This window comes from Pongo pygmaeus, chromosome 15 (genome assembly GCF_028885625.2).
Source record: "Pongo pygmaeus isolate AG05252 chromosome 15, NHGRI_mPonPyg2-v2.0_pri, whole genome shotgun sequence".
NCBI lineage: Eukaryota > Metazoa > Chordata > Mammalia > Primates > Hominidae > Pongo > Pongo pygmaeus.
Window position 1 is genome coordinate 32,781,885 of NC_072388.2, and position 13,621 is coordinate 32,795,505.

At 44.4% G+C, this 13,621-nt stretch overlaps 1 protein-coding gene across 1 annotated transcript in view; it reads right to left on the reverse strand.

The window, feature by feature from the left end:
• The window catches only part of SPTSSA (serine palmitoyltransferase small subunit A), a 28,835-nt gene extending 17,046 nt beyond the window's left edge, over positions 1-11,789 (reverse strand). Inside the window, exon 1 of the mRNA XM_054449243.2 lies at positions 11,610-11,789. Coding sequence (XP_054305218.1) covers positions 11,610-11,721 — 112 coding nt within the window. The 5' untranslated portion in view covers positions 11,722-11,789. The remainder of the gene's footprint in view (positions 1-11,609) is intronic.
• Between the last annotated feature and the right edge of the window lie 1,832 nt (positions 11,790-13,621).

Here is a 13,621-nt window from a genome sequence, read left to right on the forward strand (position 1 = left end):
ATAAGTGCCAGTAGCTGTATACAAATTAATCAGGTCTATATTCTAGAGGAGGTTCCACGACTCAAGCAATAGAGAACAAAGTGCAATCTAGAATACAACCTCAAAAACTAAAAAATGGGCTGTTCTGTTTTGTGTTTATGACTTGTCTCTAAACAGTGACTTTTAAGTGTTTGACAGAGCACCTCTACTGAGCCTTTGCTTCCAGCCATAGTACATTGCTCGGTAAAGCAGTTGCTTCATGAACCAGCCCAGAATTGAGCAAATAATGTGACAGGATACTGTGCAGGTGCTGAAGATAAATGTTTGTTCAAGGGCTGAATGAACAATCAGAAGTTATTCATAACCTGGGCATAACATAAATATTTTATGGGTTCCATGGACATAAAAGCAAGTAGATGTGAAGCCATATATAGAATCTGTATGTTGTTTTCTCTTTCTTTAAGAGGAATCTCCTAAACATAAGCTAAGTTTCCAGCAAGCTAGGAAAGAAATAAAGATTTTTTTTTTTTGGCCCATAAAAAGATGATCATCAGCAACTTAAAAAAAAAAAAAAGTCCTGTAATAGAGGAAATGCTTCACATATAAATACAGTACATTAGAAACAAAACCATAGCAACTAACATTTCCTGTTCCAATCAGTAACTCTAAACTATCATCACCCACTTTAGTAATCTAATCACAAGACTTTGGAAAAATTAAAGGCAGTTTCTCATTGGGAAAAGGTCATAGACCTTTGTTCCAGTGGGTATGACTTATACATCTTCACTAGTCTAAATGATTTCAATGATTTAAGTCACATTAAATCACATTAAATGTGACTAAATGATTTAGTCACATTAAAAAGCAAAGCTAAAACAACATTTAAAGCAATCCAATCCTATATTAATCAAATTTCTTTTGTAAAATCAATTCTAGGCGGGGCGTGGTGGCTCACACCTGTAATCCCAGCACTTTGGGAGGCCAAGGCGGGCAGATCACGAGGTCAGGAGATCGAGACCATCCTGGCTAACATGGTGAAACCCCGTCTCTACTAAAAATACAAAAAATTAACCGGCCATAGTGGCGGGCACCTGTAGTCCCAGCTACTCGGGAGGCTGAGGCAGGAGAATGGCGTGAACCCGGGAGGCGGAGCTTGCAGTGAGATCGCGCCACTGCACTCCAGCCTAGGCGACAGAACGAGACTCTGTTTCAAAAAAAAAAAAAAATCAATTCTAAAATGCTATTTAACCTTAGAAATACTCAAGAGTTGTGATAAATCTAAGAAATCATCTTAATGAAAAAAGAAAACAAAGCATTTGACGAAGTATTATCATACGCTGTTTACTGAAAAGCAATCAAAGCCCTAAGTGAAAGCAGCTGCAGGCTACCAAATGAAGCCCCAAACAGGAAAGCTTCCTTATTACTGTAGTCTTCTTTTCCTTTGACCTCAAAAAACTGCAGATCATCACCAACAGAAATGTAAAGAAAGTGCATAGCGTGGTGGCTCACGCCTGTAATCCCATGCCAGCACTTTGGGAGGCCGGGGCGGGCATATCACCTGACGTCAGACCAAAAAAAATACAAAAATTAGCCAGATGCAGTGGCGCACACCTGTAATCCCAGCTACTCGGGAGGCTAAGGCATGAGAATCGCTTGAACCCAGGAGGCGGAAGTTGCAGTGAGCCGAGATCACGCCACTGCACTCCAGCCTGGGCAACAGAGTGAGACTCCATCTCAAAAAAAAGGAAGTTAATTTTTCCTAGATATATCGACTATCTCTTGATACTTTTCCAGTTTTCTTACATTGAAGCAAGTGGAAAACATTATACTGTCACAATATTATACTGTCACAGTCCTCTGTATGTTAACCAATTTGATATTCAAGGGTCATGTTAAAGGATAGCACATCACCATCAGAAGTTAGTGTTTAGCAAGCAAAATCCATTCTCTAAGCTTTCTATAGTGTGCTGATTATACAAACCCAAGTATGAAAATTGTTTTCAGAAACTACAACTTGATGACAAGCTCTTTTAAAACTAAACAAACAACAAAGCATGCTGCTGAAATGAGTAATCATCACGAACTGAAAATTTTTCACTGTGGACTAAAATCCTGTAAATGGTTTGTAGCTTTAATCCCAGAGACACTAAGGTTATGGTGTCTCTGGCACACCTTTATTGATTTGAGCTTCTATTACCCTCAGGAAGATTTGAAGTCCCAGTGTTATGGGGAAAAATTTCCCAGTCTGCTCTGAAATATAATCTGTTCTGCTACAGTACATGTTTCTGTAACATCACATAACTCACATATGACTAGTATAGTATAGGAGCTGTATTCCTTCATATGGGATATTTCATCATTTAGGGGAGCAGATTAATGGGAAAATAATTAGGTGACCCTTGAAAACATGGGTTTGAACTGTGCAGGTCTACTTACACATGGATTTTCTTCTGCCTCTGCCACCCCTGAAACAGCAAGACCAACCCCTCTTCCTCCTCCTTATGATTTTCTTTCCTCTAGCTTACATTACTGTAAGAATACAGTATATAAGACATATAACATACAAAATATGTGTTAATCGACTGTTAATGTTATCAGTAAGGCTCCAGTCAAAAGTAGACTATTAGTAAAGTTTCTGGGGAGTCAAAAGTTGTACACAGATTTTCAACTGCCTGCAGGGTGAGGATGAGGGCCTGGGGGCAGTACTCCTAACCCCCAAGTGGATCAAGGGTCAACTGTATTACCTTCAGCAGGAAACATCTCTCAACTCAGCTGCTATACAGGCAGAAGTCCTTTTAACTCTATTTTAAGAAAATTAGAAATTCGCATTTGCACCCAGTCTCCCTCTTCAAAGAAAGGCACCTCCAGGGTAGCACAGCTCTCAGCTAGTGTGGCAGGTGGCACTGCCCCTACACTGCCTCAATGGCAGCCCACACTGTCTGTATTACATCAGCACCTACTGCTGACATTTCCATTCAACTTTGTCCATGCTTTGTTCGTGTCCTCTCGGGCAGCTTCCAGTGAAGCTGAGCTGCCTGCCTGTCTGGGACATCCAAGTTATTCCCTCAAGATGCCAAGTATTGTGTTTGTTAGTGCTTGCTTACTAAATTGCATACATTTTGAGTGGTCTGACTCAATATTATTTTCCCATAAACCCTATTATTTTGCAATTTTTCAGAAACATATCTAATACATGCTGACCAAAATCCTTGTATTAGTAAAACTGCTATTTCTCATAACTACTGATCATAACTACTATTTTTTCAACATTCCAATTTATAAAAAGCATATATCCTCTATCAAGTACATCTTCTAGAACACATAGCTTAAATTACTAAATTTGAGCATTTGGGGTTTGTTCTTTAAAAAAAAAAAAAAAAGAGGCCAGGTCCGATGGTTCACACCTGTAATCCCAGCACTTTGGAAAGCTGAGGCAGGAGGACTGCTTGAGGTCAGGAGTTCAAGACTAACCTAGGCAACATAGTGAGACCCTGTCTCTACTAAAAATTTAAAAATTAGTCAGGCATGGTGGTGTGTGCCTGTAGTCCCCACTACTTGGGAAGCTGAGGCGGGAAGATTACTTAAGCCAGGAGTTCAAGGGTACAGTGAACTAAAGATCATGCCAGCCACTGAACTCCAGCCTGGGCAACAGAGCAAGACCCTGTTTTAGGGGGAAAAAAAAATCTAACTTAGCTCCTATGTGCCAAAATGTTACAACACTCATAGTCTGGAGGAATCATAAAGTCTTTAAGAAAATGGAGACAGGACCTACAGTGATCACTACTCACAAATCACTAGAATCACATGCTGAAACACTGCTGCAGAATATCAACGTGTGGTCTGTTCCCACTGCCATTAACCCAGCCATCACTTTCTCTGCCTGTCCTGGTATAGACCATTTAGTTCTTGTTAAGCACAGTTTTCATTATTTTCAACCTTTACCAACCAAAAACTACTACAGAAAAAGTTAATATTCTAAGGAGTACAGTTAACAGATATCCTAACATTCTCACTGAATCAGCCAAATATAAAGGCTAACATGTAAAACAGGCTAGAGCAGTTTTCTTCAGACTAAAGCAGTGGGGCCCTAGAGGTAACAAGACAACTTTCCATGAGGTTAGGATAGTTTAAGGAGAATCCGGTTAAAGGTGGTCTGCTTCCACTGTACTCCCAGAGCTTGATCTGTCTGAGAATTCTTGTGGTTTGCTGGTTGTCCTTCCCATCCTCCCTTATAAATGTATTCACTTCTCCCACATTACTTCCTAATCTTACAATTGTACATTTCCCAGCCAGGTGCAGTGGCTCATGCCTGTAATCCCAGAACTTTGGGAGGCCAAGGTGGGTGAGTCACTTGAGGTCAGGAGTTCGAGACCAGGCTGGCCAACACAGTAAAACCCCTTCTCTACTAAAAATACAAAAATTAGTCAGGTGTGGTGGCAGGTGCCTGTAATCCCAGCTACTCGGGAGGCTGAGGCAGGAGAATTGCTTTAACCCAGGAGGCGGAGGCTACAGTGAGCCAAGATTGTGCCACTGCACTCCAGCCTAAGTGACAGATCAAGACTCCATCTTGAGAAAAAAAAAAAAATAGGAGCCGGGCAAGATGGCTCACACCTGTAATCCCAGCACTTTGGGAGGCCGAGGCGGGCGGATCACAAGGTCGAGAGTTCGAGACCAGCCTGGCTAACATGGTGAAACCCCATCTCTACTAAAAATACAAAAAATCAGCAGGGTTATTATTTAAAAAAAAAAAAAAATCAGCAGGGTATGGTGGCGGGCGCCTGTAATCCCAGCTACTGGGGAGGCTGATGCAAGAGAAGCGCTTGAAACCAGAAGGCGGAGGTTGCAAGGAGCCAAGATCGTGCCACTGCACTCTAGCCTGAGCAAAAGAGCGAAACTCCGTCTCATAAAAAAAAAAAAGGAGTATATTTTTTATATATTCACAGAATATCTCAGGAGAGATGCATAGGAAACTGCTGACACTGGTTGTCCCAGGGTGGCCCAGGCAGGGGTGGAAGGAAGACTGTGTCAACAACTACCTTTTTGTATCTTTCGTGTCTTCAACCATAAGGATGTATAATCTATTTTACTTACAACTTAAAATTCATATTTTCCAAACTCCCAAATACTTTAATTACTCTAGTATATTGAGATGCAAAAAAAGTCCTTTTCGGCCGGGCACAGTGGCTCACACCTGTAACCCCAGCACTTTGGGAAGCCGAGGGGAGAGGATCACATGAGGTCAGGAGTTCAAGACCAGCCTGGCCAACATGGTGAAACCCCGTCTCTACTAAAAATACAAAAATTACCCGGGCATGGCAGCGTTCAACTGTAATCCTAGCTATTCGGGAGGCTGAGGAATGAGGATTGCTTGAACCCAGGAGGCAGAGGTTGCAGTGAGCTGAGATCATGCCACTGTACTCCAGCCTGGGCAACAGAGCAAGACTCCATCTCAAAAAAAAAAAAGTCCTTTTTAATTCTAAGTTGTAAGCATCTGAGGATACAGCAAAAATCTAAGAAAATAATTTAGTTGCTACTGAAAATAACATACAGCTTAAAATTTGTGGCCGGGCGCAGTGGCTCACTCCCGTAATCCCAGCACTTGGGGAGGCGGAGGCAGGCGGATCACGAGGTCAGGAGATCGAGACTATCTTGGCTAACATGGTGAAACCCCGTCTCTACTAAAAATACAAAAAATTAGCCTGGCGTGGTGATGCATGCCTGTTATCCCAGCTACTTGGGAGGCTGAGGCAGGAGTATCACTTGAACCCGGGAGGCAGAGATTGCAGTGAGCCGAGATCGCGCCATTGCACTCCAGCCTGGGCAACAAGTGCAAAACACTGTCTCAAAAAAATAATAAATTAATAAAATAAAATAACAAATCAATATATAAACAACTGTTTTTTAAGAATTATTTGTGTGCCCAGCACCGTGGTTTAAAAGTGGGAAAAAAATGTTTTCAAGACCCATGAACTGCCTTTCAGGGGGAATCTAATTTCTAACATAAACCAAAAAACTGCCCACATTTTGCTGAAAATGAAAAACATCAGCAGCAGCAGAGAGATGGGCAAATACAGCCCAGTGATTATAGACTAATATGACTTTATTTTTTAATTAATAAAACAAGATTAGGCCGGGCGTGGTAGCTCATGCCTGTAATCCCAGCACTTTGGGAGGCCGAGGCAGGCAGATCACCTGAGGACAGGAGTTCAAGACCAGCCTGGCCAACATGGTGAAATCTTGTCTCTACTAAAAAATACAAAAATTAGCCAGGTGTTGTGGCACACACCTGTAGTCCCAGCTACTCGGGAGGGCGAGGAGGGACAATCGCTTGAACCCAGGAGGCAGAGGTTGCGGTGAGCCAAGATCGTGCCACTGCACTCCAGCCTGGGCAACACAGCAAGACTCCATCTCAAAAAAAAAAAAAAAAGGAAAAAAGATTAAAATAGCACACTTCTGATTCAAATTATTATTATTATTATTATTGTTATCATCATCATTATTTTGAGAGGGAGTATTTGCTCTGTTGCCCAGGCTGGAAGTACAATGGCACAATCTTGGCTCACTGCAACCTCCGCTTCTTAGGTTCAAGCAATTCTTCTGCCTCAGCCTCCCATGTAGCTGGAACTACAGGTGCCACCCACTATGCCCCACTAATTTTTGTATTTTTAGTACAGACAAGAATTCACCATGTTGGCCAAGCTGGCCTTGAACTCTTGACCTCAGGTGATCCACCCACCTCAGCCTCCCAAAGTTGATTCAAATTATTTTAACAATCTATTTTTAATTTTTTCAACTCTCAACAGGAATGGTTACAATGTTATCCAGTGAGGTACTTTAGGGCGTGTCTCACTGTTACAAAAGACTATCTTGGTTACAAAACCTGGTCTTTTCTTTCCCACCTTGGGATGCCAGTAGGGAAAGGAAACTTTTGAAAGGTATGTTAAAAATGTTTCCACCTGAGATGAGGTCAGTGGTTCTCAGTCTATGGTAGGTCTCCTTTTGTAGTATATACTGTAATACTAATTGGCACTTATCAGATTCTTTTTTAGTTACCTTTTGTCTTAATGCAGGTGTCATGTCCCATTTCTCTGTAAGATAGAAACATGTCTGCACATGGAAAAACTTCAAATATTCCTTGACAAACCAAAAGCTAATGTATCACTTCAAATGTCTCATCAGAAGACAGACGGTAGCCCAGGCATCTTGGCTCATGCTTGTAATCAATCCCAGCACTTCGGGAAGCTGAAGTGGGTGGATCACTTGAGGTCAGGAGTTCAAGACCAGCCTGGCTAACATGGTGAAACCCCACCTCAACTAAAAATACAAAAATTTAGCCGGGCATGGTGGCACGGCCTGTAGTCCCAGCTACTCGGGAGGCTGAGGCAGGAGAATCGCCTGAATCCCAGAGGCAGAGGTTGCAGTAAACTGAGATCGCACCACTGCACTCCAGCCTGGGTGACAGAGCAAGATTGTCTCGAAAAAAAAAAAAAATACAAAGAAAGAAAAGAAAAGACAAATGGTAAAAGAAAACTTAGCATACAGGCCCTAGTGAGGAAGAATTTACAAAACTCACTTATAAATCTTACTGTTTCAAAAACTATTTACAATGTGTCTGACTTGACCCAATAGATGCTTTTCCTTAAAAACACATCTTAAAATCTTTTTTATAAATCGCAATTTCCTTACATAGGTAAGTTCAAAAATACTTATATTCAATTGAGATTTTTTTTTTTCTTTTGAACAGGCTGTCACCTAGGCTGGAGTGCAGCGGCGCCATCTCAGCTCACTGCAACCTCCGCCTCCCGGTTTCAAGAGATTCTGGTGCCTCAGCCACCGAAGTAGCTGGCATACACTACTACATCCAGCTAATATTTGCATTTTTAGTAGAGACAGAGTTTCACCATGTTTTCTAGGCTGGTCTCATATTCCTGGACTCCTGCTATCTGCCCACCTTGGCCTCTCAGAGTGCTGGGATTACAGGTGTGAGCTACCGCCCCAGGCCTGAGATTGACTTTCTTTTCTTTTTTTTTTTTTGAGATGGAGTCTTGCTCTGTGGCCCAGGCTGCAGCGCAGTGGCATGATCTCGGCTCACTGCAACCTTTGCCTCCTGGGTTCAAGCGATTCTCCTGCCTCAGCCTCCCAAGTAGCTGGGACTACAGGCGTGCACCACCACATCTGGCTAATTTTTTTTTTTTTTTTTTTTTTTTGTAGAGATGGGGTTTCACCATGTTGGCCAGACTGGTGAAACACCACCGCACCCGGCCAAGATTGACTTTCAATTTACAACAGCTTTTAACTAACTTCTAGCTATTTGATTTGGGAAGTCAAGAAGCAAATAATTTCTAAACATCCATTCAGATGCTCAAGGATGCCCCTGGAAAGTATAGAGATAGTACGTTATCAATTTCCCCTGAAATTACAACTTCTTTTTTTTTTTTTTTTGAGACAGAGTCTCGCTCTGTCACTGAGGCTGGAGTGCGGTGGCGTGATCTCGGCTCACTGCAACCTCTGCCTCCTGGGTTCAAGCAATTCTCCTGCCTCAGCCTCCCGAGTAGTGGGATTTCAGGCACCCACCACCACACTCGGCCCACAACTTCAAATTTTTTAAAATGCATTATATAGCAAGGAAATGTAAACTAATGCATCTATCCTCTTTAAGAAATTAATCTGGGCCAGGTGCAGTGGCTCACACCTGTAATCCCAGCACTTTTGGGAGGCCAAGGCAGGCAGATCACTTGAGGTCAGGAGTTTGAGACCAGACTGGCCAACATGGTAAAACCACTCCCCCACCCCACCCCCAACCCCGGCTCTATTAAAAATACAAAAATTAGCTGGGCGTGGTGGTGGGCACCTGTAATCCCAGCTACCTCAGGAGGCTGAAGCAGAAAAATCGCTTGAATCCGGGATGCAAAGGTTGCAGTGAGCCAAGATTGCGCCACCACACTCCAGCCTCGGCGACAGAGCGAGACACCGTCTCAAAAAAAAAAAAAGAAAAAGAAAAAAAAGAAAATTAATCTGGCCAGGCGTGGTAGCTCATGCCTGTAATCCCAGCATTTTGGGAGGCTGCAGCGGGCAGATCACTTGAGGTCAGGAGTTCGAGACCAGCCTGGCCAACATGGCGAAACCCCATCTCTACTAAAAATACAAAACTTAGCCTGCATGGTGGCAGGTGCCTGTAATCCCAGCTATTCTGGAGGCTGAGGCAGGAGAATCACTTGAACCTAGGAGGCGGAGGTTGCAGTGAGCCAAGATGGTGACATTACACTCCAGCCTGGGCAACAAGAGCAAAACTCTGTCACACACACACACACACACACACACACACACACACACAAAGAAAAGAAATCAATCTAAAGTCTTCCTCTGTTCAGGACTTTTAACTCAGAGACAAATTTTCAGACAGGCAGAGGCAAATTTCTCTAAATTTTAGGTTTCTAGGATTGATGATTAAGTTGAATGTAATGTTTAAGCTGTAGAAAGTATGCCTCTTTCCAAAACCATGTAGCTGGCCACAAATTAGTTCTGGGTGAAGCTTACTAATCATTAATGGATTTATGAAATTCAAACTACTTCAGAGTAAGCCTCCTGACAAGTAAGGAAAAAAATCCAGTTTTCTCATTCAGTTCTTTCCACCAAGCTAAAATGAGGATTCAATTTCAAATTGATGTTCCAAACTATCAGATAGTTTTAAATGATTCTAGAAGTTGAAGTGGAAAAATATAAATACAACAGCTGATAGTAATTCAACACTGGCTTATGTCAGACGATTGCATTTCTAACCTGAGTTAATTCAATAACATGAAATTTGAAATAAGATTTTTTTTTCTTAAGTTTAAAATCATAAGGTTCCATAATACTGGATGTCAGTTGGTTGCAGTTCTCACCTATTTGAAAAAAAAATCGAAACTACTTGTTGCTAAACCAATGGTAACTCAAAAACATTAAAGGCAAATATCTACTAAGGCACTATATTTCATTTCATAATTTATTTCTCCATCCCCCCAAAAAGCCATCACCTAGTTATTTATAGGACACTATCACTATTGCAACATAACAGAAAAATCTTAACATCATTGATAACTGTAGCATTTTAGTGTGTAAAATCTATATTAGATTTTAGGTGTAAAAGCTTTTAGGTGTAAAATCTATACTAGATTCTAATAGTGCACTCTACATTCAACCTCTGATTTAAAGAGTTTCAATTTAACTCGGTATTGTTTAAATTAATTTTAGGATGTGTTATGTCAGTCAAGATATACTTGCTTCTACTGTGAGACTTCTATTAAATATGCATTTAAGTATATATTTTACAAGGCATGACCCTGCGAGCCCTAAAGAGTGAGACTAAACTGCAGCTACAAATAAATGGTGCGGGAAATCAAAGCAAACTATATTCAGAGTCTAAATCCAAAATATGCATTCTGGTTCTTAAATTCCAGGTTTGGAAAGAAATGCCAACAGTAATAAATAAACTGCTTTGAAAGCATCTCAAATTCCTCAAAAGTGCTTAAACAAAAGACCCAGCTTTGAGTACAACCTTAAGCTATTTCAAAACAAATAAACACACTTGATAAGGCTTGGAATGAAATTACCTCAGTCACTCACTGGAATGCAACAATGCATTCGCAAAGTTATTCTGAAGTAAGCTACTCCAACTAAACCACACTGAAAAAGAGAGAACGTGGATAAACTAAACATGTTTTGTATTGGCCTGAGTTTTTTAAAAGTTACATCTCATTCATTATCAGTGTTTAATCTGCAAGAATATCATCAAAGGATGTCAATATGGACAAGCAGAGACAAGAAACATCAGACTTTCAGGGAGTCTATCTTCACAATCCTGAGTTATTAATTGAAGTTCTCAAAGTTAGATGAGTTAAGATACAGACAACGTGCTTTGCACATATGCTTTGCTTATAGTAACCACTCAATAGTCATTAACAAGAATTTATTAACTATCCACCAAAACACAATTTCAAACCCTACCGACAATTAACCACAAATTGCACCACTTTTCGGGCCGACTTGTACGGACGGTGCAAAGAAGCAATAAATACACTTTTAAAACTCCCCACCTTGAAGACCAAAAAGATACAATAACTTAAACTGCTTTCAAAAACTACTGTAGTGTCACGCCTACAAATTCAGAACCTGGCTTAAGAGCTGGTTAACTGATTAGAATTCTTGGTAGACCCGAAGCCAACTAAATCAGGAACACTTAAAGGTCAAAGGCGTCCAAGCCGGGAGCGATATGCTCCACTGTTACATGATCCCCGCCTCCTACAGGAACAGGGGACTGAACCAAAGGCAGTTGCAGCCGAAGTGCAGGCGACACACCGGGCTACACATCACCCTCGGAGATTTCCTCCAGGAATCAAGACGCTTCCCCCTTGGGTCCAGCGACTCACAGGTGACCCCGGATCTCAAGAGTTCTCGTCTCCCCCACCCCCCACTTAACCCCGCGAGCGCCGCCCTCGGCCCCCAGACCTCCCCCTGCACCCCCGGCTTCCGTGCACAGGACCGGCGGGGCCGCCGCTCCAACCTCCACCCCAGGCCCGGGGCCTGGGAAATGCGGCCCCGCGGCCCGCGCCCCCAGCCCGGCCCCCGCGCCCGCGGCCCGGACAGGATACTGAACACCGTCCGCTCCCAGGGCTCCAGCATGTAGAGCGCAGTGACCAGCAGGTACTGGTAGTAGAACCAGGACATCTGCTTCCAGGCCCGCGCCAGCGCCATCCCAGCCATGCGCCTCCCGCGATGCAGCTCACACGTCAGTCTGTCCGGCCGGCCGCCCGCTCACGTCCTAAAGCCCCCGGCCTCCAGGCCCGCCCGCCCGCCACCCAGCGCCCATTGGCCCGCCCGGCCCCGCCGTCACCCGCGGCACGCCCAGCCCCGCGCGCGCCCCGGCCGCCGGCCCCGAGCCCCGCCCGACCCGCGCTCATTGGCCAGGCCGCTACCTCGCGTCGCGCCGTCCCCTCCCGTTTCCCCGCCCGGGCATCGCCCACGCTAGCCGGAGAACGGTCCCCGCGAGAGCGCCCGGCCGCGCCCCACCCCGCCCGGGCCGGCCGGTGGTGGGCGGGGGCGTCAGTGCCGGCCGGGGTCCCGGGGCCCCCGCAGCCCAGCGGGCGCTTGGTCCATCCAGACTGGCCCAGAGCGCGTGCGGAAGAAATATTTCTGGAACACTTGTTATGCCTCAGGCATCCTTCTGAGAAGGGGGATTGCCAGGGAGAACCGGAATGCCTTCGGTTCCTTACCTTGTGCAGCTGGCGGCCTAGCTGGGAGACAAGCATTAATCAAGTCGTCATCCGTGTAAGAGGAGAATAAGGAGCTGAGAGAGGTTGAGGAGGCAAACGCCACCTAATAAGGAGGCCTGGAAAGGCGTCCTTGTAGAAGGGATGCACATTCGGCCTCCTTCATCCCTTCCCCCACTCATGCACACACACACACACACACACAAACACACCCACCTAGATGGACATAACCCATGCACTCCCTAACCCAGAGACCACTTACCAAAAATATCGATCTGCCCACCTCTTAGTGGCTGTAGGTGACCACCAAGTGGGTCAAGGCCAGAAGCACGCTGATCTAGTGGGTTCTGCAGATGACAGGCAGCTTGAGATTGGTGTGAGGGCTGGTGATACTTCCTAGAGATGCACTCCTGGATGCCCAGATTTTCCCACTGCCAGATGGGCCAGCAACATTGCACTGGCCACAAGGAGCTCCATACACTGGTGTAGCATGTGAACTGCCACAATTAAATGGCCTGCTGTTTAAATGTTAAAAGTCTTCCAGGTTAAACAGCCTACTGCTTAAACTTTAAAAGTTTCATGGCCGGGCGCGGTGGCTCACGCCTGTAATCCCAGCACTTTGGGAGGCCGAGGCGGGCGGATCACCAGGTCAGGAGATCGAGACCATCGTGGCTAACATGGTGAAACCCCGTCTCTACTAAAAATACAAAAAATTAGCCAGGCGAGGTGGCGGGTGCCTGTAGTCCCAGCTACTCAGGAGGCTGAGGCAGGAGAATGGCGTGAGCCCCGGGGGGCGGAGCCTGAAGTGAGCCGAGATCGCGCCACTGCACTCCAACCTGGGCAACAGCGAGACTCCATCTCAAAAAAAAAAAAAAGTTTCATGGTTAATAACTATTAATTAAAAGTATCAAGTGCCGGCCAAGCGCTGTGGCTCATGCCTGTAATCCAAGCACTTTGGGAGGCTGAGGCTGGCGGATCGCTTAAGTCCAGAAGGTCGAGACCAGCCTGAGCAACATGGTGAAACCCTGTCTCTACAAAAAAAAAATAATAAAATAACAAAAAGTTAGCCAGGGGTGGTGGTGTGCACCTGTAGTCCCAGCTACTCAGGAGGTTGAGGCGGGAGGATTGCTCGAGCACGGGAGGTCGAGGTTGCAGTGAGCCAGGATGGTGCCACTGCACTCCATCTTAGATGGCAGAGCAAAGGAAAGGAAAGAAAGGAGAGAAAGAGAGGAGAGAAGAGAAGAGAAGAAAGAAAACAGTAAGTAATATCAAGTGCCAGACATTGGGATAGCAAGCCAGATAGACTGAGACCTGCCTTCATAAAGTACCCAGTCTACTGGGGAAGAGAGGCAAGTTAATGGATTACAGTGAGGTGTGGTAAATGATATTTTTGT